Below are 26,941 nucleotides of genomic sequence, written 5' to 3' on the forward strand. Positions count from 1 at the left end.
GTCCTCAGATGATCCAGAGGGACCTGGTGGACTGTGAAGCCCATATCACAGCACTGGAGACTCTGGTCTCCTCCAGTCAGAGCAACAGGACTAATTTTGAGAGGCTGTATGCTGACTGGAAACATCTTCAAAAGGCAGTCAGGGTAAGATTAAATATTCAGTTGAATTATTGACAAATTCTGATTCACAAAATATAATTCTATAAACAAAATGAAAAGTGTGTCCTGATAATGTTTCCAAGTGGAAGCATATATAATGAGAATCAAATTGGGCCGAGCACAGAACAACTTTGGTGCGCACAGATGACTCATCATTACTTTGCACAAATTGGAATTGATCTGATAAATAGGATTCAAACCAGGTTAGGACGGTGCCTTTAATGCTAATGAACTGTTCTAGTCTCTGTAGTAAAATGTGATGGTCAATAGTGTTGAATGCTGCACTAAGATCTAACAGAACGAGGACAGACACAAATCCCTGATCTGAAGCTATTAGAAGGTCATTAGTGACTTTTGCCAAGGCTGTCTCCGTGCTGTGATTGGCTCTAAACCCCGACTGAAAGTCTTCATATACATTACTTTCCTGGAGAAACTCACACAGCTGATTGGCTACAACCTTTTCTAGGATTTTAGACAGGAAGGGGAGGTTGGATATCGGTCTGTAGTTGGCTGAAACGTCCAGGTCCAGGGTGGTTTTTTGAGAAGGGGTTTGATTACAGCTAGCTGAAATGATTGTGGTAAGTATTTGCCCCTAATTATTAGGGGCAACATTTCTTTAAGTAACTTTGTAGGGGTGGGATCTAAAATACAAGTTGTGGTTTTAGACGATGAGATGATTGAAATCAGCTGATCAAGGGTGATCACAGAGAAGCTGTCAAAATTATTGGTAGGATTCTCAGCTGTTCCTGAGATTTCTGTGCTTGATGATGTTTAAGCATCAATTGAGGGCAGGAGATTGTAGATTTTATTTTGTATAGTTAGAATTGTATTTAGAATCATTAAAGAAGTTCATATATATATTGCTATTCAGGGATGGAGGAATACTGGGTTCAATGGAGCTGTGATTCTCTGTCAGTCTGGCTACAGTGCTGAAGAGAAACATGTTTTGTTTTTTTCTTCTATTAATGTGGAGTAGTAGGCAGCTCTTGCTTTGTGGAGGGCCTTCTTATATACTTTAACACTATCTTTCCAGGATAGGTGATTTTCAACACAGTTGTTGGAGCGCCACTTCCTTTCTAGTTTTCTTGAAGCTTGTTTTAATTCACGTGTTGGAATTATACCAGGGAGCTAATTTACTATGTTTTACACACTTCTTTTTTTAGAGGCGTTATGGAGTCTAATGTTTGTTGTTGTGAGTTTAACGAGCTAGTGACAAGATGGTCAATTTCAGTTGAACTAGGGTTTTAAAGAATTCGTCAGTTATATAGATTGATGATACTGAGTTAAATGTAACTGGAAATATTTCCTTAAATTTCTATCAGATAGACATCTAGAAAATTACTTTTGGATTAATGGCATGTAGTCTGATAATAAGAAATCAAAGGTTTAAATTATGGTCTGATACAAAAGGATTATGTGGAAGTACTATTAGATTTTCAATTTTGACACCATATGATAGTACAATGTCAAATGGTTGGTTACAACAGTGAGTGGGTTGGTGTACACACTGAAACCAATTGAGTCTAATATTGAAATAAATGCAAAACTAAGGCTTTCATTATCATTGTTAACACTTAATATTAAAGTCACCTTCAATAATTACATCTGTTTTTTAAGACTAGGCTTGATAAAAACTCTGTTTACAAATAGTTATGGTTTAGTTTAGGTTTAGGATTAATGGATAAACTGGAGTTAAAAATAGCAGCATCTCCACCACCTCGGCCAGATTCTCGAGGAATGTGATATGTTTATATGACTGGGGGGAGTAGATTTTATTTATGCTGACATATTCTTCAGGATGCAGCCAGGTCTCTGTGATAGATAGTAAATCAATATTATGATCTGAGATTAATTAATTAACTAAAACAGCTTTTGATGGCAATGATTTTACGTTCAAGAGTCCACATTTAATTATCTTGCTTTGTTGTGTTGTTGCAGAGGTTTTGTTAATTTGTATTAGTGTTTTGTGTGGAATTCTCCCTCTGTTCATTTTTGATTCAAATAATCTAATGGGGCGGGGGGCAGACACAGTCTCTATGGGGTTGTGGTTGTGTGACTGATCTAGTGGGACCGCAGAGAAGTGTGTAGGACTGCAGCTCTGCCTCCTTGTCCCAAATCGGGGTTGTCAGTTTGGATTTATAAGCTGAGTTATATTCCAAGTTAATAGAGCCGCTCCATCCCAAGACCTGGTTTCCTCCAAAACGTTTTCCAATTGTTGGTGACGTTTGTCTTGACGGTGTCCACAGACCTTGGCATGTGACCGTTCTCAAGACAAACATCTATGACAATGGCCGACTAAGCTACCTTTTGCCATGCCAAAACAGAATCTAAGTAAACGAAAGCTTCAGCTGTCAAGGCTCTCAGAAGACTAACTTTCCCATTTTTGGGGCAAGGGAACAGGCAAGCTGACGCCACAGAGAGACAGTCTTTCAATGCACAAGCCAGATGAAAAACCTGCTTACTCAATAGAAGAACAGGTCTTGGAGAAGGATGTTGACCAGGATGACACAAACAGCTGGGTGGATCCGTTGCCTCTCGCAGAGACCATGCCTCCCTACTAACAGACAAAAAGTCATCCAACGCCTCGCCTCAGTTTGTCACATGCTGAAGAAACGACCTGAAATGAGACAACACTTTGTGGACATCATGCTAAACATATTTGACAATGGACATGCAGAACTGGCACCACCACTAGATGAGCGAGAGGAATGCTGCTACCTTCCCTTCTTTGGAGTTTATCCCCCTCATAAGCCAGACCAGGTGGTCTTCGACTACAGCACTCGCTAGCAGAGGGCAAACAACATAGAGTTGCATTACCGACATAGAGTGTCTCTAAACGATGTCCTTCTTAGAGGTCTCATTCTTAACAACAGGCTATAGGGCGTGCCTATGCGGTTCCGTGGGAAAAAAATGTCAGTCACTGCTGACATCACACACATGTTTCATTGTTTCTTGATACGAGAAGATCACAGAAACATCCTTTGGTACCATGGATGAACCTGCAGGACAAGATGCTTTGTGGAGCGATATTTTTACCTTGATGATGGTTTTATTTCATTTGCTTCTGAAGATGAGGCAATTTCAGTTCTCAAGAAAGCCCAAGAAATGCTGGCTGCGTCCAATTTAAAGCTGCACTTAATTGCATCAAGGTAATAAAGGCATTTACTAAAGAGGACCTTGCAAAGGGCCTAAAGGATCTTGACCTCAGAGCATGCTCCTCAAGCATTGCCTTTAAGTATGTAACAATGTTTATGTGCATAGCCGCATGGTGGCTAGGTAGCTGTATAACTTACTGTAGTTTACCATTGCTAAGTGTCTGACAAATATGTTTTATTTCTGTTCTAGTTTCACTCTGTTGATATTTTGAAGGAAACATCTCTATAATGAAGACAATACACCTGTTATTAGCTGTGCTCAGGTCTAACAGTGAGGACAGAATAATTTATTTTAAAATAAAGTTTTTTATAATGCAAATGTCTATTTCTTCAGGGAAAGAACTTTGTCCATGGCACAATCTGTTTATTTAATGCAAGCACATTTGTGGTAGTTTGTAATACCAATTCTGAGATTTTCCTTCCTTCAGAAGATTATCAGTGCTTGTCAGTCATTGCTAAATAAGAATTCACAAAGTTAATGCATGTTGAACAGCTTTCAAGGCATTTCTAACAGCTGTTGCTTGGGCCTCTAACAGGGACACTCTTGTCCTGTGGTTGGAATTTGCTAACACCATCAGCCCCTTCATTGTAGTGGACACTTCTTGTATCTTCCCATCAACTGAAAAACAAACAAAATGTACAAGCTAATTCTATTCAGAAGTCCTTTATTCGTAAATTTGCAATGTTACAGCAGCAGAAAGACATCACATAAGTAGCATGCAGTACTTGGGTGAAGGGATATAAAGAAATAGAAATATACAACAAATATATAGAAAAAATATTAATTTAATTAAACCAGTATATACAGTGAAGAGAAATATATTATGTGTCAGAATATGTACAGTGAATGGATTTCACATAACCGTTTATATTGCACAGAATTTTTTTTTTAAATGAATATAGTTCATGGGCGGCTGTGGCTGAGGGGTAGAGTGGTCGTCCTCCAACCTGAAGGTCGGCAGTTCGATCCCCAGTCTCCCCATCTGCATGCCGAAGTGTCCTTGGGCAAGATGCTGAACCCTGAATTGCCCCTCATAGAACAACAAAGTGCTGCTAATAGATGCACTGTATGAATGTGTGTGTGAATGGGTGAATGTAAAACTGTACTGTAAAGATATTTGAGTGGTCATCAAGACTAGAAAAGCGTTATATAAATACAAAACCATTTACCATATAGTACAGTGAATTTTGCACAGTTGAGAAATGTTAAAGTGACAGTCCATAGTGGGGGTGCATGTAGTTTTACTTGGAGCAGAGCTGGTTGTACAGTCTTACTGCTGCAGGAAGGAACAACCAGCGATACCTCTTCTTCAGACACTTAGGGTGGATCAGTCTTGTGCTGAAGGAGCTGCCCAGGGCTGTGATGGTGTCCTGCAGGGGGTGGGACTGGTTGTCCATGAGAGAAGACAGCTTTGCCATCATCCTCCTCTGTCCCACCACCTCCACTGATTCAAGCGGGTATCCCAGGACCGAGCTGGCCCTCCTAATCAGTCGGTCCAGTCTCTTCCTGTGAGCAGTTGAAATGCTGCTGCCCCAGCAAACTACTCCAAAGAAGATGGCAGATGCCACCACAGAGTCATAAAAAGTCTTCAGGAGCGCCCCCTGCACTCCAAAAGACCTCAGTCTCCTCAGCAGATAGTAGCGATTTAGTAGCACTTATGGCACTTACCTATAGCACTTTTTAGTTTGGCTTTCTTGAAGAAAATTTTATTTTCTTGATTCTTGTTGTTCTGGGTTTGTACCCTCATGGTTGAATGCACTGATTGTAAGTCGCTTTGGATAAAAGCGTCAGCTAAATGAAATGTAATGTAATGTAATCTGCTCTGGCATGATCGGTCCAGTCCAGTTTATTGTTCAGGTGAACATCCAGGTACTTATATGAGGTCACTGACTCTATGTCCCTTGCCTGGATGTTCACCGGTATCGGGAGGGAGTGTCTGCGCCTGCGGAAATCCACCACCAGTTCTTTCTTTTCCCCGCATTAATCTGGAGGCAGTTCCGCTGGCGCCAGTCCACAAAGTCCTGCATCAGTCCTCTGTATTCCCTGTCGTTCTCGTCTGTGATGAGGCCGACAATCGCAGACTCATCAGAGAACTTCTGCAGGTGACAGGAGGGTGAGTTCTAGGTGAAGTCTGCAGTGTAGAGGGTGAAGAGGAATGGAGCCAGGACCGTTCCCTGCAGGGCCCCCGTACTGCAGACAGCCATGTCCGACACACAGTCCCGGATCCTCATATACTGGGGTCTGTTGGTCAGGTAGTCCAATATCCAGGATGTAATGTGCATATCCACTCCAGCATGCTCCAGTTTGTCTCTCAGAAGTGCCGGTTGAATGGTGTTGAAAGCACTGGAGAAATCAAAGAACATGATCCTCATAGTGCTCCCAGGCTTCTCCAGATAAGAAAGAGCTCTGTGTTGTAGATAGATGACGGCATCATCCACCCCGATGCCAGGCTGATAGGCGAACTGCAGCGGGTCCATCGATGGTCCCACCAGGGGGCGGAGGTGTTTTAGGGCGAGCCGCTCCAGGGTCTTCATCAGGTGGGATGTTAGTGCCACCGGCCTGTAGCTGCTGAGGTCTTTTAGGTGCAGAGTCTTTGGCACCGGTACCACGCAGGAGGTCTTCCATAGCTGTGGTACTCTCTTTTCTCACCTGTTTTTTTTGTGAGAGACAATTTGGAGCAGTGGGTGGGTGTGCTGGAGTGGGAAGGGGGGCTGGTGGTGATGGGTGGCTGAGAGCTTAGTGCTGTGTAGGAGGGGTTGGGGTAGTGTACTGGGGGAGAAGATGAGGGGGGTTGCAGCTGGGCTGGCAGGGTAGGGGGAGGGGCAGGTATTGTACTTGTTCTTAGAAACATCCTTTATTAAAGTAGAAATGTAATAATTTTAACCTAATCAATTACTAATCGTGTCATTGTAAACCTAATATTTCAAATCCAGATTATTTTATGCACATATGTTGTTCTGTTTTTAATCATTATTTTTGATTGACACATTAATCAAAATGGGGTTGTGGATAAGTCTAGTCAATGTTGATTCCAGACAAAATTATTACCTGGAATAATATGTGACTACTCGTTTTGTGGTCTAAATTGGCAAAACATCCGACAGAAAAAAAATGCTCCTCACCTACCAGTTTTGGCGAATATAATAACGTGCAAAAAATGCTAATCCAGCTTTAGTACCTTAGTCCCCTCTTTTTTCTTCCTTGTCACTGCAGTAAGTCTTCTTCCTTCACAAAAAGTACTTTCCTTTCATTTTACTTGAAAAATTGGGGCAATTTTGCATGAAACAATGTTAGATTTACTTGGAGTATTTAGTAAAATACGTGTTTATACCTCTGGTTCATTCAAAGATTTTGTTTCCCTGGCCATAAGTGAGGATTAGTGAGTCCTCTTGTTGAAGGATATCATTGACTTTACTGATGATGCCCATAACAGAGTCCTCAAATGAGGAGAAAGTCACTGTCAGTGTTTTTCTTGTCTCCAACTTGCCATCCACAAGTTCAGCAATGAAGATATTTATAAATATGGATAGGAAAACACTGTTTACTTGTTTTAGATCGTTTAAGTGTCATTTACTAAACTTTTGCTTATGAAAGGTTTTGAGTGCAGGACTTTTTTCAACAATTTTACTAAATTCAATCAGGGTGAAATGCTCATGTCACTTTTGTGAATGAATGTTGTTAGTCTATTTATTACTAGCATAACAAGAGAGCAGTTCAAATAGCCAAAAGCAGAAGGGAAATAATATAACATACTCTTACGTTGGTGTGATGCTTCTAATTATTTTCTCTTACCTACTTTTTTGTTTGCAGACAAAGGTGAATGAGAGTGAGGAGAGCATTGCAGTTCATGAGAGCTTCCATGACAGCCTGCTGAACATAGAGAAGTGGCTGATGATCATGAAGCAGAAGTTGAAGTCATTTCACAGCTCTGCGGGACAATGGAGCATAGAGGGCCGCCAACATGAAGCAGAGGTCTGTTTGTGTGTTTTTCTTCGACTCTGTGCTCACAATCAGCAGTTTTTAGAAGAACTTATAGTTCTTGTGTATGTCTCTGACCCGCAACAGTTTAAATGTTGATTTGTTTGAAATGACCGCCACAATATTAACCCTGATCACCACATAATGATTGATACTTCTCTTAGATGAGTAAAATCTTTCTTCATAGCTTCGCACATTCATTCATTAATTCAGTTTTTCCTGACTCCATTCGCTCTCTTACCCTTTCTCTTGTGCTGACACACACACAGCGACACACACAGACCCCTACCGTGTCATTGGACACGTGTAAACTCAAACTGGGTAAAAACAACAGAATTTGTAAACTTAGGCAATGTATGGAGAGCTTGAGGAGATGGTGGGGGGTGCTTGGTTTTGCTCGTTTTGGTTTGCAGTGCGCAGTGCGAACGGAAGAGATACAGAGAGAAATCAGTGTTAAGTTGAAGTCTGCAAGTTAAGAGCTAAAAGCTTGCCAAGCTTGTTCGCCTTGCCCACAGTGAAAACCAGTATCTAACAAGATTATGATGATAATGACTTTGTAGAAGAACAGTGAAACACAGAGTTTCTCTGGTCACAGCTGCTCAGTGATCAGCTGCATCATGATCAGAGCAGAAGCTGCAGCTGGTTTGTACCGAGCTGGAGTTTCTGTGTCCTCCTCCACTCTGCTCTCACTTGAACTAATAAACACTCATCACTAGTTATCAGGACCTGATCAGCACATGAAGTAACGTAGTGTTTGTTTGATTCCAGACTTTATGAGGCTGCATTTAAACATCATGAAAATGACTCGTCAAAATGTTGTGCTCAGTACAACACGAGACGTGCCGCTCACAGTCAGGACTCAGTGTTAAAATGAGGGGAGCGACACACAGACATGATCCGACACCATCGATTCAGAACCAAACATATGACCGTACGTTTGTCACCTAAATCATCCCAATAAAAAATGAACTATGAACGTGAACTAGTTCATTTTCATCTGCACGAACTGAACTTGGAACTCGTTCTTATTAAGAGTGAACTGGCTCAACACTGCTTCTACAGATGGGCTCAGATTCAGATTTCACATTCACATTTAATTTAGTAAAAGTTTGGTTGTTTTTTTTGATTTGTTTGAAAAGAATATTATTCAACCATCCTATATTTGCTAAATAAAAAGAAGGGCAAAGGCTAAGATGACCCAATTGTTTAGGATAAAGGTCATCTTTGAGTTTGATAACATAACATCATCCTATGTTTGCCTTCTGTCATGTATCTTTCTGTTCCCAAAACAATATAAAGCGAAAATGGGTTTTTTTCAGGCATTTAGAAATGGTGATTAATTGTGATTAATCACAGCTACCCTGTGATTACCCTGATGACAAATTTTAATCGTTTAATCGTCGACAGCCCTAATATAAATACATAAATAATTATATAAATAAAAGGATAAATAAATACATAATTATATAATTAAATGCCTAAATAAATTACTAAATGTGTATTTATACATTTATTTATGTATTTTGTTTTTTATTTATACATTTATTTATGTATTTTGTTTTTTATTTATACATTTATTTATATATTTATTTATATATTTCGAATTTTATTTACACATTTATTTATACAGCTATTTATATATTTCAAATTTTATCTATTTATTTATACATTCATTTATTTATTTATACTTTTATTTATCCTATGCGTAACCTGCTGGACAGAACAAAATAAAACTGTCAACTCAGTCATCAAAAGTGAGGGGCGGGTGAAAGCTTCTGATTGGTGGTTGAACATGAATCTACTGCTTCTGCCTAATTCAAGATAGCAGCGGGCATCTGGTTAGTAACCGGCAATCAAATTGAATAAGAATAGAAGAGCCCTGCTGCCCTAGATGATACATGGAAGAAATTCTGATCATTGATGGGTTTTTTCTGTCAGCCAATCATTGTTCGGAAGAAGAGAAAAAGAAGAGAATAGAAAGAAAACAGAGAATTTGAAAACAGATATTGGACGTAGCTGCATCGCTCCGTCAAATCTCGCTCCGCCTCCTCCGACTAAATTCTACTGTGGAAATGTATGTATATTAAGGTGTGCCCTCCGTGGTCCATGGTTAACTCTAGCTGGGGAAGCCGTGGCCTTCCCTCACCTTCGCCTGCTGCTCATTCTCTGATTGGTAGGCCCCAGTCCCCCGCTCCGCCAATCCCTGGGATGCCAGAAACCCAAATATTATTTAAGTCCAGGCAACCTGCTAGTCATGACAGCTGCACTCAGCTCGCAAAACATGCTCAACAATACTCTATTATTGTACGACATAACATGCTGATGTTGTTAGCCTGATTGTAATGGTATTGTATGAGGTATTAGTGAGTTTCTAGCCAATCTACTGGAGACTGGGCCAGGGTATTAGATTTACAAACTGTTTTAATTGCTTGCACGGTAGGTTTGTTTCATGTAGTCACACTAGGTTCAGGGGAGCTGCCCTCTTTGTATTTTGTAATAGATTAGATAGTGAGGATTTTTATTTCAATCTCTAGTTCCTGCTTTTTTTTTTAATAGTTAGCTCTAAATTTAGTACTCTTTAAAGGGGACATAGCATGCAAATTCCACTTTGTTAGTGCTTCTACAGGTTAATGTGGGTATCTGGCATGTCTACCAACCCAAAAACTCTGGGAAAAAAACACTTGCACGTTTTGTTATAGTTCCTCTAAGTCAGAAACGCCATGCTTGGCAGGCCTTCGATTGAGCTTCTTGGGTTTTGTGTCGTAACAAGGAACTGGAAGTCTCCCTACATGGTCTTGGCCCACCCCCCCTCGTCACGCCGTGTTTACACCGGATGCTGCGAGGCAGCGCAGCGCCGTTCCCAAGCACGCAGCCGCCTGGCTGTTCTCACGGGACGAGCATTTCTCCGCTGGTCAGCCCGCGATTCACTCACATGTGGCATTTGTCTGGATCGTTGGGACTGGGAGGCTGCAGCAGCTGCTCGGGAGCGACCGCTCGCTCTCCCGTGCGTGAGCTGGAATTTGTGTCAGCGCCACACAGCCAGCAGTGTGGAAGACTTCCGCAGTGTTCAGCGCTACTGTACCACTGTCACACACAGAGCCCCCCCACTCGTTACGCCGGGTTAACACCGGACGCGGAAGCGAGGCTGCGAGGCAGCGCAGCGCCGTTCTCAGCGCGCAGCCGCCTGGCTGTTCACACGGGACGAGCATTTCTCGCGCTGGTCAGCCCCATAGACTGTATATATAAGGTCAGCCCGCGATTCTGCTTTCTCCGCTTGTTGTTGTACCCGTTGAATGTCGGGGTTCGGGGTAAATGATGGTCTTCATAGCCCCCCCCCACCTCTCTTTCTCTCTCTGTCTGTCTGCTTGTGTGCTTGTAGTGGATGGGCAGAGGGGGACATTTAATTATGTGATTGGGAAAATTAAAACTCCAGGACAATAGAAGGGGAATACAAAGTATGGGATGCATATTTGATAATTTATATCATATAAAATATGTAATTTATATCGTTTAAAATCATGGGGGGAGAGGGGAGGGGAGCTGGCTCATTAGCATTTAAAGGAACAGGCACTCAAAACAGGTCACTCTGTGGAGGGCTGTTTTATACAGGGTAAAAGGGTGCTGTTTTGCATAAGTGCCCTACATAGATTAAAAACCAAATAAAAACAACTAAGGTGTTGGTCCAAGTGTGGTCTTAGGATGGTGGTGACAATGTGTGATGGGACTGTACGCTTTTTGTAAGCATTGTAAGCATTTCCCAGTCTTGGGCGTGCTCCAACTGACCACTCTTGGTCAGAGGAGGGGACCTTCTCCGTTCCGGTTCCCCTTCTTGGATAAAAGGTGTCCTTGGAACTGCGCTTGATATTTTTGTCATAATAATCATCATAATCCTTATTAATTACAACTTGGGTGTTATATTCATTTGTGATTATTCAATAAAAACGTCAGTGCCATCAACTAGTGAAAGTCAGGTAACGATATTCTCTGCTACTGGCTAAATTAGATTGTATTTCAATAGGGCTAAATCACAACATGCATTATCTTCAGGCACTTTACACAGTAAGACCTTACAATATTACAGAGAAACAACAGTTTCCACAATGGGCTAGCACTTGACAAAAGTGGAAGTAACCTCTAGTAGAACCAGACTCAGTGTTGGGGTTAGAGATTTTTATTTGACAAATGTGTGTACTTCACAGAAGAATAGATATTTCTGCAAAAGATAATGCACAATATACTGCAGATATGCTGTGACTTTATACTGAAAATATTTCATACAGTGATGCAAAATGTCACATTGTATGAAAACCACTAAAACACAAGAAATACAATTTATGGTGGCTTCAACAAATAAGACATAATGATTACTCCATGATGAAGTCTGACTGTTAATGAAGTCTGACTGTTAAAGAAGTCTGACTGTTAACTCATGTTTTCTCTCTCTGACCACTATATGTCCCTGTCCACAGAGAGCACTGGGAGAATTTCCAGAGAAGGAGATTCAGCTGCAGCAGATGGAGGTCCAGGGTCAGGGGGTTTTGGAGAGGACTTCAAAGGAGGGGCAGATACACATTCTGCAAGACATGAAGCGGCTACGAAAGTCCTGGTTGTCCCTCTACAACATGAGTCTCAATCTTCACAGGTATCTGAAAAAATTGTGTGGTGATGTTTAGAAAGACTGTTCCACAAATGCTGAATGAGTGTGAAAAGATGCCAAACACCTAAAATTGAATGGAGTGGGATATTTTGTCTGAAAGTCTTAGAATCATGCCGGTTCTCCCACCTTAGAGGAATTTGGGAGGGGAAGGGTCACATTGCAGATAGAACTGCCCTCTTCTACAGTCTATGATCACGTTTTCTCTTGTCCTTTATCATTGTTGTCACACAGGTGATGATAAAATGAGGCTAACTAAATTCATGTCTTCCCCTTGGATGATGTTTTTTTTTTTCAATCTGCTAATTATACTAGAGCTTGACAGATATTTTTTGGAGGGGTTGGGATCGCAGAGGCCAGATAATGTACATCTATTTTATCAGGTGCAAAACATTGATGACAAAAAGACATAGCCTAAATCCATCAGGGACCTGTACAATTAAGCTCAAGTTCTATGAAGTTCAACATACCCAGGATATTAACCTAACCCTGGCCTTACTGGATAACGTGTACTATAAGGCTGGCTATCAGCTGGCTCAGTTCTCAGGTTTTCCTATCTGCCTAGTGTTTATTAGAAGAGTTGGGGTTATTAATTGCATATCATCAGACCCATGATTAATTACAAAAAGGTAAAGGGAGTCAGATTTTCCTGCTGAGCTGCACTAAGTAAAAGTCAATACTGCCAGGAATACTGTAAGAATCAAATAATGGATGGGTATTGAGTTGTCTAGGGACAGAACATAGGATAGCATTGTGGGTGGCTGATGCCATTGACCACCTCCTGATGGTTTTTCCAGGTTGACAAAGAAGATTTCTTCTTCACAAAGGCACCCCTCCACAAAATTTGTGTGAGTTATCCTGCTGACACACAGACGAACAACTGTTACCATTAAAGTAATTATTACTCACACAAGCAGAAACAGAAAGTGAAACAGAGAGAAGAGTTGGTGAACCAACTGGTTATTGTGGAACAGTGGTGAGAAAAATGTGTATTCAGGATTTCCACAATGATAAACGATCAGCGCCGCACCGTTATATAAAGCTCATCTTTTCTGTCAGTCTCTTTGTGTTGTTGTGATGTATTAGACACACAAATGTTGAACTGGTGAGGTATGCAAACCCTTACCCCGTTGTATTTCTTTTTTCCTCTCAGTTTACTGAACAGCTCCATGGAGCCGACAGCATGGAAGGATGGAGGCCTGTCTGTAGACAGCTCATTCCTAACAGAACTCAGTCTCGGTGAGGAGGACAGTGAGTTCCTGGCAGGAGGCTCAAGGAGTCAGAGAGGCCAAAAACAAGATCAGTCAACAGAGACGTTTGGAGCTTTTGCAAGCCCTGGGCCTAGACAAGGAGATAATCTGGAGGGAGAGGCAGGGGAGGGGGTGCTGACGGGGCGGAGTGCATGGATCCAGGGCCATGCTGAAGGCCACCTCATGCTGGCTGCACAAGATGATGAACATTTCACTCCATCAAGGACAGAGAAGGACAGTCGGCACTCATTTAATGGAGATGAAATAGATTCCTCGGCTTTGAGCATTCATGGCAGCCAGGGTGTTCCCAAAGACACAGATGAATGGCCTGATAATAAATCAACAGGGGCTGACAATCGCATCTTGATTGGAGACAGAGGAGTAGCAGCATTAACTGCAAAGGTGAGCTATGGTGAGGGGGCAAAATCGGCTATTGAGAAGGCAGGGGAAGGGCTAAGCCCAGGTGTTCATATTTCCTGCCCCTTGGTTAAATTAGTATCAAACTTTTGTTGGACACAATAGTTAATTCTTTGTACTGATTGTTCAAATGTGACAGGCTGTAAAGCTCTAACAACCACACACATAAAATTGACAACAAAGTAGTAAATATATCATTTTATACAAAGAGCCCCAGCTGAGACCATAAGCAAATAATAGGGAAGCTGTCAACTTGTAGACTGCTGTACTTAGTATTTATTGAAAATAGAGGTAGCAGTCGTAGGGAAAGACTAGTTGTGACCCTATTCACTTTTTCTACATACAAGTTAAACTTCAGAGCATTGATTAGCTTTGTTTTGCTATAAACACCTTTACACCCATTTTGCAATTGTTTGTGATATAAAATGACAAATGAAAGAAAACAAGTACAGAAATCTGGTTACAATTGTTTGCTGTGGTAAGCATTTCCTGCTAACTAATTTGCAGTCCACACATCAGCCAAATATTCAGATTTAAACTCAAAAAGAATGTAAAACACCTGCTAACCTCATACAGTGTTGGTGTGTGCTGTTTAAGAGTCCTCTTTTGTATGCGTTGTCAAAGTTGTTTGGGGTTTTCCAGGGGAACACAGGACACTGCAAATCCAGAAGGAATGAGTTTGAGGCGTGGCTGTGCAAAGGGAATGAACTCCTCTCAGGGATCCTCAGCACCAAGAGAGCAACCCTCAGTGCCAAAGAACTCAAGATCCAACAGAACACACTTGAAGTAAGTTTCCTTTAACATTGAATCCAGCAGGGTTTCTAAAACAGGAGGTGGATTACATGTTATTCTCACTGATGGTTACTTTGAAATGTAGTTGTTTACTTTTTGTGTGGTTTGTTCAAGAAATGCATATGTTCGCTTTGTTTTATCTTGTTTTGTTTGTTAATTCAGTGTTTTGCTACAGTATCCAAAGCTCGTTAATATAAAAGGAACAACTCCATCTTATTTCACACTTTTTTCATCTGTGAATTTACTGGACATTCTGATCAAAGATAGCCTAAGTGCATTCATGTGCCTCTACCTACGCAGACTTTGCACACCGCTACCAGGATTATTTCTTTCCAATGCGGGTTTCAACGCTGCATTGGGGGTCCCTGGAAACTCTGTATTCACACCTTTTGTTTCCACTGTTCGACATTTACTGCCACGTTCAAGTTAACAAGCTCTCCTCTCTCATCTCATCTTCACTGTCTGTTTCTCCCTGTGTGAGTAAGTGGGGGCGGGGGTGGCCCGGGGCTTGTATCTGTGAGTATATACTCTGCCTCGCTCCCAATTTGGCAGCCACCTACAATGCTGTCCTAAGTTCTTCCCCCAGACAGTGCAATACTCTCAGGATCACTTACTGAAAACAATGCATGTTAACCCTGTGACCACGCCCTTCATGGGGTATAAGTGCTCGTGCAACACAGTGATCAACAGGAAAGCCGACTCAGCGGCCCCCATCACGAGCAATGTCTTCATACCATCGTAGGATGCTGAAAGAGGCTGTGCTCAGACGCTGGGAGGAAATCCATCATCATAGTTTGAGGTCGCTCCCTTATCACCTCGCTCACCTGCACAGTCACCACAATTTCAGTCAGTGGATTCCACACACAGCGTGGAAGCAGATCAAGATTTCTCCTGCTATGAGAACCTACAGGTGATTTCTCCTCACCTCCTTTTCTCCACACCTCAGAAAGCTCCACCCACTAGCTCCCCCTACCAGCTGGACTCGCCATCGACTTGGGGAATTTTGACAGGGTTGTTCCACAAAAAAATCCAAGAGGAGAAATCTGAGAGCAGACGCTTCATGAGCACGCAGAAAGCAGCCCGAGTGTGGAGAAGGGCTGAAGCTTGGAGCACAGGAAATTCAAAAGCCTGCCTAAGAACTTCAGCACGAGCTGCTTCGACAACGTCTTGCCAGCAGAACCACAACAACAGGAGCCACAAACCAGCAAGACCACTTCATTACACTTAAAACAGTAAATCAAAAGGGACCCTTTTCCCCTTTTCATGAACTGGTACCTGGGCTTAATAGTTAAACATACATGTAGCTGAGCAAAGGACTGTCTAATTCAATTTTGTGTGATGTTTATAAGTTTGATTTGTGCTTCATTTTTGCTGTGATATTTTGGTAATAAGTTATTTGAAAGTTAATGTTAGTTATGTTATGCTCTTTACAGACTTTCTTTGCATGCAACTAACTACTTTCTCTAACCTGGCACCAACACCTCACACACACATCTCCCCAAACTTAACACATACATGTGACTTCAACCACATCACTCCACCTACACACCAACATACTCGCGCACACACACATGCATACTCATATACAAACATCTGTATATAGTAAGTACACCTTTAGTTAGTTTGTGTGTTCATACTTTTATTATTTTCATAATAAATGTTTTTCTTTAACACACATGTTCATTAATGTTGCATAAGTGTGAATTTTGCCAACCTCTACACTGTCAAGAACTCTATATCCTTCAACTTTGCTAACTACTAACATGGTAATTTTTGTTATAATTATTGATTTAATTATTAATCAGAGTTCCAAACTTATAGTTAGTACTTTCATGAGACTTATTCAATAAATTGGCTATCTTTTCCCTTCCTTTGAAGGGTGGTGCCCCGATGTAGCTTTAATGTCAATTAAAGTTATTATTTTATATTAAGATTTTTTATATTAAGATTAAATATTTTTCTGATTGTCAAATTTATTGAATGCCCAAAAGCACCATTTAATGGTGTCACGTTTAAGGTATAATAATCACAACAGTCATCATCCTTCCATTCGTTGATTAAAAGTTATATATACTGTCAATTTTCGTCAGGGGGCGGGGCCGTGGCGTGGCGGTGAATTTTCATGATTCGCCAGAAAACAATAAGTACTTATAACTTCCATGTATATTGTCCAATATGCCTCGGACTACATATGTACAACAAGGATCCTGCCCTGAACAGCTCCATATGATAATATTTGATAATAGTCATAGCGCCCCCTACCTGTAACAGGAAATATCATGTTGGTGTTCTGCAGCTAGCCCGTTCACCCGATTTATGTGAAATTTGTACAAGAGAGCCTAAAGGAGCTGGTGATGCCACAGAATCAAACTTGTGAGTTTTCATCGCATCATACTTGCTCGCAAGTCTAATTTTTCTGCCTTTTGGGGAATTTATCATACACGAAAACTGTGTATGACCGCAAGCCGTCAGGTCTGGCGAAAATGTACGTGATTCGCCAGAAAACAATAAGTGCTCACAACTTCTGTGAATATTGTTCAATATGTTTGTTGTTCTCTGTGACTCCTGACAGGACACAAAAGAAATCAGGAGCTCAGACAAATGTGATGATTTACATCAGTTGTGGATCGTGTCATTAGAATGAAGCAGCTGTTCTGTTTTTTATGTTTTCGTGGGTGTGTCCAGGGGTCTGTACTACGGAGCAACTTCAGCAAACTCAGGATATCTTTACGAGATCCAGCTGAACTTAACCTCACAATCACAGTCAGGCTCAGCGGTCACACGAATCTGGTTATCAACTTGTTAAGACAACCCCGGTTTTCCTCGTCAAGATCTGAGTGCGTGTACATGAAAGGGGCGTGTTTACTGCATATGACCAATCACAGACCTGTGTAAGTGAACTGACAACAGAGCCTCATATTTCACAACGAGGATTAAACTGTTATATAATAGAAATAAGAGGAGAACAAACACATTATCCAGACTAAAAGAAACACAGTTACAGCTGCTAAATGCAGGATGGACAGCTGGTAAAACATCTGATTGTGTGAATGTGTGAGTTACTGTTGACATTTGTGAAAAACATATTACGTGACCACAACATAATAATGTGTGGGAACGAAATAAATAATTCGAGCCCACGAGATATGAATCTGTTCTGTACTAACAAGACCTGTGGAACTGAAGTGAAGAAGCCTGTTGGATGAGAGATGAAATGTTTCATTTAATCACGTGATGTAGCGTCTATAATGAGCTTTAGTGGGCGTAGCTTTTATACAGGTTGATCTCTTATCTCCAACTTAACCTGCTCCGTAGCAGGTTAGCCATTCAGCATAAGTGTCCATGGTGATTTACCCTGATAAGAAGTGAACGAGCTTTGTTGGAACAGAAACTCAGAATTTAACCCGAAGTCACCCTGATAAGCGCGTAATACAGGGCTCTGGTGCAACTTCAAGGTTGTGTTGTATCAAATGTTCAATCAATCAATCAATCAAATTTTATTTGTATTGAATATTCACAAATCACAATTTGTATCATAGGGCTTATGTTGCTGTCACAAAGAATTGTGGGGCGGCATTTTCTCCTTTCTTTTTATAAAGAATGGCCCAATGTTTCCTGTGTTAAAGGAGATAAGTTAGAAGGCATTGAAGCTCCTTTCCTTATCATTTAGATAATTCGAACAGCTCTTATTATGCTGGCTGCCAGGGCCGCTGCTAGCCATTTGGGTGCCCTAGGCATAATTGCTTAACAAACTCTACAGAAGACAGCAAAGATTGAACAACAAAACGAGCATTTTAAGCAGTTGCAAGAAACTCTACGCAAACTTCTGTAGGGACCCAGGGGGCACTGCACAGCTCCACTTGTGTGTTGTGATTTGCGATTGTAATTCCCTATTTGTTGTTGTGTTTTGTGATTTGAAGTTGTAATTCCCTATTTGTTGTTGTGTTTTGCTTTTTGTTGTGTTTTGTGATTTGCGGTTGTAATTCCCTATTTGTCGTTGTGTTTTGCTTTTTATTATTGTGTTTTGTGATTTGTAGTTGTAATTACCTACATGTTGCGTTTTGCTTTTTGTCGTGTTTTGTGATTTGCGGTTGTGATTCCATATTTGTCGTGCTGTTTTGCCTTTTGTTGTGTTTTGTGGCTGTGATTCCATATTTGCTGTTGTGTTTGGCTTTTTGTTGTGTTTTGTTATTTGCAGTTGATTCCCTATTTGTCGTGTTTTGCTGTTTGTTGTTGTGTTTTTTGATTTGCCGTTGTGATTCTGCTGTGTCCTGGTGCAGGCTCTGCAGGCAGGAGTGGCCTGGGGTCAAGAGCAGTTCCAGCTGTTACTTAAGGAAAAGCAGTGCAGAGTGTCTGGTTCTGGGTCAGCAGAGGATGTGGGTCTTGAGGAAATTCGCTACCACTGGATGCTCTACAAGTCCAAACTGAAGGATGTGGGAGACATCAGAGCTAGGAGCAATGCTAAGGTGAGGAGAACTTATTCTTGATCACTTCAGAGTCCAAAGTGCCTGCTTTTCAAGTGTTGAGAATAATCTCATGCTCTGTTCATGAGAAACGCAAACCTGACGAAGGACCTTGTTACAAACATATTTTACATCAAACTTGTAGTTCACCATATATTATTTTGTTCTCTTTAGATATTGTATTTAGATAATATATTGTCTTAACTTTTTCTTTAAAGCTACGAAGCCTGACTATCAAAACACTTGTCAAAATGAATAACCTGGATCTCCTCCACTAATATATGGATAATAAGTTGTTTTTTGTCAGCATGTTAACTGTAATAAATACATGAAAAACATATCTGTTGTATTAATATTAAGATATTAATATTCAATTATAAATTTATTTTAAAGTTACTTCCTGGCATCAGCCAACTCTATCAACTTGTAACTCTGATTAATCATTAAATAAAATAGATTATTTGGAGTTCTTGGCAGTGTAAAGGTTGGCAAAATTCACACTTATGCAACATGAATAAACAGACAGCATGTGTTTTGAAGGCATATATTTATTATAGAAATAATGAAGTAAAAACACACAAACTAAAAATGCAAAATGGGAGTAGAGATTTTTGTGCATCTAGTGCTCAGACAGTAAAACAACAAGCCTCCTTTTATTTTACACTTACTGTGATGTCACTGATGGAGACACTATTAGGGACATTGATGATGGGGTGACATCACAGTCATATCTCAGAATGTTGCTTTTTCAGATAGTAATAATAATAATAATGATTAACTTTATTTATATAGCACTTTTTAAAAACAGAGTTTACAAAGTGCTTTGACAAAAAAGCAAGAAAAGTAAATAAAAAGATGAACACATGTAAAAGCAGTAAAATGACAATAAAAATAAGTAAAAAAGTATAATAAAAGGTGTAAAGAAAACAATACAATCACAGTAAAAACACAATATCACATGAACGCAAGTCTATATAAATTTTAAGAAGTGATTTAAAAAAGTCACTGACTCTGCTAGCCTTATCTCCTTAGGCCGTTCCAGAGTCGAGGGCCCCTGATGGAAAAAGCATGGTCACCTTTAGTTTTCAACCTCGACATTGGAACAGCAAGCAGGGCTCCACCTGAGGATCTAAGGCTGCGCGCAGGCACATAAGGGGTCAATAATTCTGTGATGTAGCTTGGGGCCAGACCCTGGCGTGCTTTAAAAGTGATCAGTAAAATCTTAAAATCAATTCTAAAACGGACACAGAGCCAATAAAGAGGATCGGGGTGATGTGAAGTTGCCTTTAAGGACCAGTGAGAAGCCTGGCTGCTGCGTTCTGAACTAGTTGGAGGCGGGAGAGTGACTTTTGGCTTTTGCCAGAGAGGAGAGAGTTACAGTAGTCCAGTCTTGAGAAGACTAGTGTATGAATTACTTTTCGCAAATCTGGATGTGAAAGTACGGGTTTGATTTTCGAGAGTGTTCTGATTTGTAGGAAGCAGGACACATTTTTTAATTTGTGGTTGGAAAATTAGTGTTTGGTCAAACAGAACTCCTAGGTTTCATGCAACGACCGAAGCATATAAATAGAAAATAAAATTGGGCCTAAAATTGAACCTTGTGGTACACCACAGGTAACATTCGTTTTAGAGGATGTGTAATTACCTATGGTGACCGAGCAGGTTCTTTCTAAAAGGTGAGAATCAAACCAACTAAGTGCAGTATCCTTGATGCCAACCCAGGTAATAAAAGGGACAACAACTGGGAGTGATTTGTTTACGGAGGTAAATGCATGCTAGGACAAGCTGGGACTCAAATGGAACAAACTGGCAGGTGTTACAACCGATGGTTGTCCAAATCTGACAGGAAAAAATTTCGGACTTTTGAAGCGGATGCAAGATAAAGTGAGTGAAATTAACCCAGAACTTAAATTGCTATTTTTGCATTGTATTATACATCAGGAGGTGTTGTGTAAGTCAGTGCTACTGTTACTGATGTTGTAACTAAATTAGTTAACTTTATCAGGGCAAGAGCATTGAATCACAGACAGTTTGTTGCACTTTTGGAGGAGCATGAGACTGAACATGGTGACATAGGCTACCACACAGCTGTCAGATGGCTCAGTCTGGGCAAAGTGCTTAAAAGAGTATGAGACCTGAGACCAGAGATCCGAGAGTTTTGTGAAAAGAAGGGCAAGGACATCCAAGATCTCTCAGAGGCAGACTGGATGGCAGATCTTGCATTTGCTGTTGATGTCACTGCACTAATGAATGAGCTAAATAGCAAACTGCAAGGCAAGGGCCTATTCGCACACGAAATGTACAGCCTGGTGAAGGCTTTCTTGAGAAAGTTGGAGTTTCTTGCAAGCCAGTTGGAGAGCAACATTCTCAACCACATGCCAACACTGATAGAAGCCACACCATCAGTTGATCATCTCCACAGATACTCATCCATGTTAATGTTGCTGCTGCTAATGTCCTGTACATATATTCTTCATATCAGTATTCACCTTAACATCTCATTATCTGTATATATATATATATATATTTATCTGCTGCATATATATTTTCATACACTACAGTATTTATTCATCTGCTGCAACCTGGTCCTGTATATATATTCTTATCTACTTTTCTGTACATAACTTTACATCTGTATTACTTACAATGCACTCCTATCACTTTCATCATTCAGTATTTATCATTCAGTATTTATATAAGTTTTTAAAATCTGTTTTCACTGCCGTTATCCTGTTCACCATCCTTTTACATTCATATACACTACTCTAACTCTTTGATTTTTGTATACTGTACTGTTTTTTAACTGTCCAGACATTGCACTGATGTCATCATTGTTTCTTTCTTGTTTTTACTCGTGTTTTGACATGCTCTATGTGCCTTTGACTTGCCCTCCGGGGACAAATAAAGTTGTTTACATTTGAATGCAGAAAAAATCATTAGGACCTCAAATTTTTAGAAGAGCATTATTAGAATGCGCTCCATAGAGACAACGCCAAGGAGGTGTATCAGTAAAAAACGTTTAATAAGTAGTCTAATATTTTGGTTGTAAATATGAAATATAAATTACTGGATAATAAAAGCTTCGACAACATGTTATGTTATTAAAGTTAACAAGTTATGACCGTAATCTTTACAATAATCCAAATTACATATAGCTTAATGCTATAAAATGAAGGCTACCTATCCATTGTCAAAATCCAACCTACATGCATGACCCAGGATTAGCCTGCACACTACTGCTAGCCTCTCAAGCCAATTAAAGCCTCTGCTATGACAAATTTATCACCCTATTTTTTCTAACCCATTTTTCTTACTACAAAAGTCACTGACACTTTTTTTAAAGAGAAGTATCGAAACAAAAGTTTTGGTATCATTATATTACATTACAGCACTACTATTATTAGTCCCACCAAGTTTTGTGACAATCCATACATGCATTTTTGGGGTGATTTCATAATCAGACGGGGATGAAAACAGTACCCTTCTTCTGGCTAGGTGGCAGCTTTCAGATGCTTCAATTTAGTGCAATTTTAGTGCGTATGTGTTTTAACCCTGTGTTGCTGCTGTTGTTGCAGAAGCCCGGGTTGTTGCAGCGGGTATGTCGGCTGGCTTTTATTCTATGGGTCCCTCTACTGGCACTGCTGCTCCTGTTGTTCCTCCTGCCCCTCATGGATGAAGGCAACAGCTGCTCGTTCTCCAACAACTTTGCCCGATCCTTCAACATCATGCTTCGCTATGACGGACCTCCACCCACATAACCATCTTACAGCCATGGCTTATGTAGAACATTTTAACTGTAATTCTTGAGGTTCCACATTCCCCTGCCCTTTGATCATCATGCATGACTATAACACCACAAATAACACGACACAACCTTAATATTTCAGTTCAATATAAAGGCAGTGCCACTTCAAACCCTTTGTTCTTGTGATTATACTCGTTTTTAATAGTAGTTTCACTACCAGTACTCTTAAACTAATTTCATTATATATTAGCTTTTAAAGAACTAAAGATTAATATTTTTCATCCTTTTATATTATTTCTACAAGGATGGACTTAACATTACCTGGAGTAGCACGCACATCTGTAAGCATCAAAACCAACCATTTATGCACTCTGCATTCATACATTCTTGGCTGCTTTGTCAAATGTCTGTTCCGTTGGACTTTAAAAGCATATCATACTACCTACCATTAAGGATTAACAAGACTGTAATTCGATTCTAAATTCCATACTCATTTTAGGAATTTCCATATACTGTAAGATATGACTAGCAGATTTAATATTTACAACCTAATGTCAATTTTTATTACTTTTTAGTTCTATGCCAACAGTTAAAATGTGGTCGTTAGTCAAATCCTAAAATCAGTGCCAGGAGTCACATAAGCCATTTTCAGACATGACCTCTGAGTAAATTGGCTATGGAGTTTATCCAGAGTTTGCCTTTCACACATGCACAACGCAGTGGGAGGTTCTCTGCACATACGCGTTCACAACAGCAGCAAATCCTCTGCATTATTCAGGCGATAGTTGGAGCAGCAGGGTGCAGCAGACATCTCCTGCTGTGTTCACCCATTGACTTCTGGATTTCTACGGACTTCGTGCTGATAAAGTCCGAGTCTCCTACAGAGAAAATAGTCCAGTGCATGTATATAGGTATCATTAATCCAAGTTTCTTGTTTTACTAGCATACTAATTTATCATGTTATGATGAGAAACCTTTCTAATTTTCAATAGTGTCAAAACGAGAGGTTTTGTAATATAACAGATGAATGATTGAGAATGAATTTTGAAATTTTGTTATAGCAAGAAAAGTGATAACATTTTTTTAACGTTAAAACATAGTAACAAAAAATAAAATCATTATAATGGGAAAGTTAAAGATTTTATGGGATTGGCAAATATTGGTGCTTTAAACTTCAGACTTTAAGAACTCTGTAATATTAGCAGATATTTCATAACAGCTAATCTGCATCTATTTAAAGCAGACATACTCATTCAGGTTAATCATTTTATTTTAGGTCATTACTTATAAAGCTTTATATGCTCTAATGATCAGAAAACACATTGCTTTCCTTATTCGGTCCATTTCTGCAGCTCATCATAATTTTTTGTTTAAGCTCCTGTCTCTTTGAGGCCCCCTCTTGATAAAGGCCAGTCTTCTCTGATTGGCTACATTGGCTTTGTTGAGATTGGTAAGAAATGTAAACCCCGCTCTTGCTTTAGCTGCCTGTGTTAGGGGATGTGCCAGACTGACATTACATCACATGACAGTCAGTGATGTTATGTGACATCACAATACCCCAGACGTATCGAAAGTGAAAAACGATATAATCTTTATATCTATTCATGTTTCAGTAAAACTAAACTTGAAGCTCTTTTTAACTGTACAACCACCTCATGAAAGCTGATACTTTTCTTTCCTGGGGTGCTATTTTGGTTTGAGCATGGTGATAGATCTTTTTCACAGCCTAATCCACCAGTGAAAACATTTACAAAGCAATCTACCTTTGCCTCTGACATTTTTGTTGACCAGTGTGCTGTTTATGCCAATGCCTGAGCAATAATATTTTGTGCAAACCCGCATATCTATAGCTTGTATTAAATCTTATATTCCTTCTCTCTTCACACCAGGCACACTCCTAAAAGCACACTCCCATCACCTCCACACACCATCACATAGACAGTTAGTTTCCCTTTTTTGGTTGTTTATCTATATTACTGATATAGTAATATAGATTTGACATTTATAGACAGATACTTAATTCATCCCCATGGGGACATTTAGATATCCAGTAGCTTACAAAGAAGACATTGAGACACAAATAAGACAAAGATCTGATTGATAAAATAAATAGATAAATGATAAATAGATGAGGTGCAATGATAAAAGTCCCTAAAACAGTCCTTGGAGTGTTTGCATAAATCTCATTTAGTGACTCATTACGAGTATCTTGATACAGCAATAGAGCCTTTGTGCATTGTGCAACTTCACAATTGTTACAGTATGTGTGTAAGTACTTAAATTCTGCTTCAGTTTAGACATAATTGTAAATCTCACATAAATAAATAAGACCCCACTGCCTAGATATTGCTATGCAATAATATAATGTAGATTCAACTTGGTTACAAAACTGCTGGTGCCATTGTTTCAAAAATCGAAGTTTGAGAACTAAAACTTTACCTTCAGGAGTTGTACATGTGTGTATATGTTTACATAAGCATTTCACCTCACATCTAAGAGGTTTCCTCAGAAGCTTCTTCAGAGGCATCTTGAATGAAAGGTGAAACATCTTTAAGAAACAAAAGCAAGACCAGTTGCTTATGCACATATGTAACTTATGAAGATACCATGACCTGGATGACTAACTTTCAAATTATAATTCAGATGCAGATAGCTGCCAACATAGACCAAGCAAAGCACAGATATTCATTAGCTTGATCCGACATTACATCAGAAGTGGAAACACAGAGTTAATATCATACACATTATCACCAACAAGCCTATGGTGTGTATGGTAATGATGAGTGCTTTTAAAATGTAGAAATATGCTATATGCAGCACCTTTAAAGTTAACAAACTTGCCACAAATTGAAAAGCGGTATACATTTATCATGGCCTCAGATTTTTATGTATGCCTAAGTCACTTGTACTCTGTGCCATAACCACATGTATTTATTCAGTATATAGCTTAATAAACCACTTGTGTACTATATAGCATTTATATAGCCATGCTAAATATAAAGCTTAGTCCTGTCATGCATGTTAATGTAGCATTACATGCTAAATCAAGTGTCCCTTTAAAGAAGACTATGCAATGCCTGGACAACTTGATATCTTGTGCCACAAATAAAATGACTTGAATATCCTGAGCACAACTGGTCAGTGTGTGTGACAACCAAATAGAATAAAAGCAAAATTTTAACGTCAGAGTTGTTGGAGTACAAATGCAATGCAAAGATGACCTATATGCCAGTGCCTGCTGTTTGTTTTAGCTATTGCTTATGAAGAAGAATGTCAAGTTAGAGCTTTTTTTGAAGAAGAAAAAGATGATCTTTTATTAAAGGTTTGAAATAGGATAAAAAACTGTTTTAACTGTTTGAAAGAGCTTGTATTTAAACAATGTTATTTTTATTCTGATGAAATAAATCTATTTACCTATTCTGAGCTGTGTATTTTTGTATGGTTTGAATGTATTGTGTTTCAAGAATATGATAATTTCACTATTGTTGTATGGTTAATGGTTCTGACCTGTAGTCGTTTATATTTTTCAAATAATTTCAATCAAAGTACAATTTCAACAAACAAACAATAACCAAATCAAATCAGAATTTGTTGTGACTACCCTTTGCCTTTAAAACAGCGGCAGTTAACATAAGTACACCCACACAGTTTTTCATGGTACTTTTTCATGGCAGCAGAGTTTTGCATTAACGTGCTAAAAGAGCTCCATTAATTAAACATGCTCATGTTTTCGGTGAAAGGTAAACTGAACAGATCAGATCAGTTTTCAACTGGTGAGCGTGCGCGTTGTTCTCTATCAGGAGGATGCTCATGTTTTATGGCAATGTAAAATAAAATATTTAATTTCAGCAAAAATTTTACAAAATTGTACATGTTTAGAGTGAATATCCCCTGGAAAATCATGCAGATGTGGCCCAAAAACTCTAGCACTCCATAGCAAAACATCTGAACATCAACAAACTGCAGAGTAAAGTTAAGTGAAGTTTTAGTAGGGATCGCCTGTAAACCGAGAGAACAACAGTAGGTGGGAGAGACATTGGACTAGCGTTTTACCAGGATTATGAACAAAAAAAATAATACGGATCTTTACAAAACATCAGGTCTAAATTTGTTTATGTTACAGAGCCCCGCTGGCAATCTTATGGAAGTTCTAGCCACGAGATAGTTGAAAATGACATGAATCTGTTCTTTACTGACAACACCGGGCAAACTGAACTTAAGAAGCCTCTTCAATGAAAAAATACTATAAAATTCAATTAATTCAGTAAGACGTATTATCTACATCTATTATTATTTACCATGGATATGGAGGGGATTATCAGAGCTTC

The 26,941-nt window shown here is 39.6% G+C and overlaps 1 protein-coding gene across 3 annotated transcripts in view; it reads left to right on the plus strand.

Annotated features, from left to right (window-relative positions):
* Positions 1 to 26,031, plus strand: part of syne3 (spectrin repeat containing, nuclear envelope family member 3) — an 80,342-nt gene extending 54,311 nt beyond the window's left edge. Inside the window, exons 11-18 of one of the 3 annotated variants that reach the window (XM_035168404.2) lie at positions 9 to 143; positions 7,125 to 7,286; positions 11,762 to 11,934; positions 12,744 to 12,794; positions 13,100 to 13,598; positions 14,256 to 14,399; positions 18,686 to 18,871; positions 22,444 to 26,031. In XM_035168404.2, the coding sequence (XP_035024295.1) occupies positions 9 to 143; positions 7,125 to 7,286; positions 11,762 to 11,934; positions 12,744 to 12,794; positions 13,100 to 13,598; positions 14,256 to 14,399; positions 18,686 to 18,871; positions 22,444 to 22,626 (1,533 nt within the window). In that variant the 3' untranslated portion in view covers positions 22,627 to 26,031. The remainder of the gene's footprint in view (positions 1 to 8; positions 144 to 7,124; positions 7,287 to 11,761; positions 11,935 to 12,743; positions 12,795 to 13,099; positions 13,599 to 14,255; positions 14,400 to 18,685; positions 18,872 to 22,443) is intronic. The other 2 variants (XM_035168406.2, XM_035168405.2) reach the window with 2 other exon arrangements.
* The last annotated feature ends 910 nt before the right edge of the window (positions 26,032 to 26,941 follow it).

Source organism: Hippoglossus stenolepis, chromosome 10 (genome assembly GCF_022539355.2).
Source record: "Hippoglossus stenolepis isolate QCI-W04-F060 chromosome 10, HSTE1.2, whole genome shotgun sequence".
In the NCBI taxonomy this organism is placed as follows: domain Eukaryota; kingdom Metazoa; phylum Chordata; class Actinopteri; order Pleuronectiformes; family Pleuronectidae; genus Hippoglossus; species Hippoglossus stenolepis.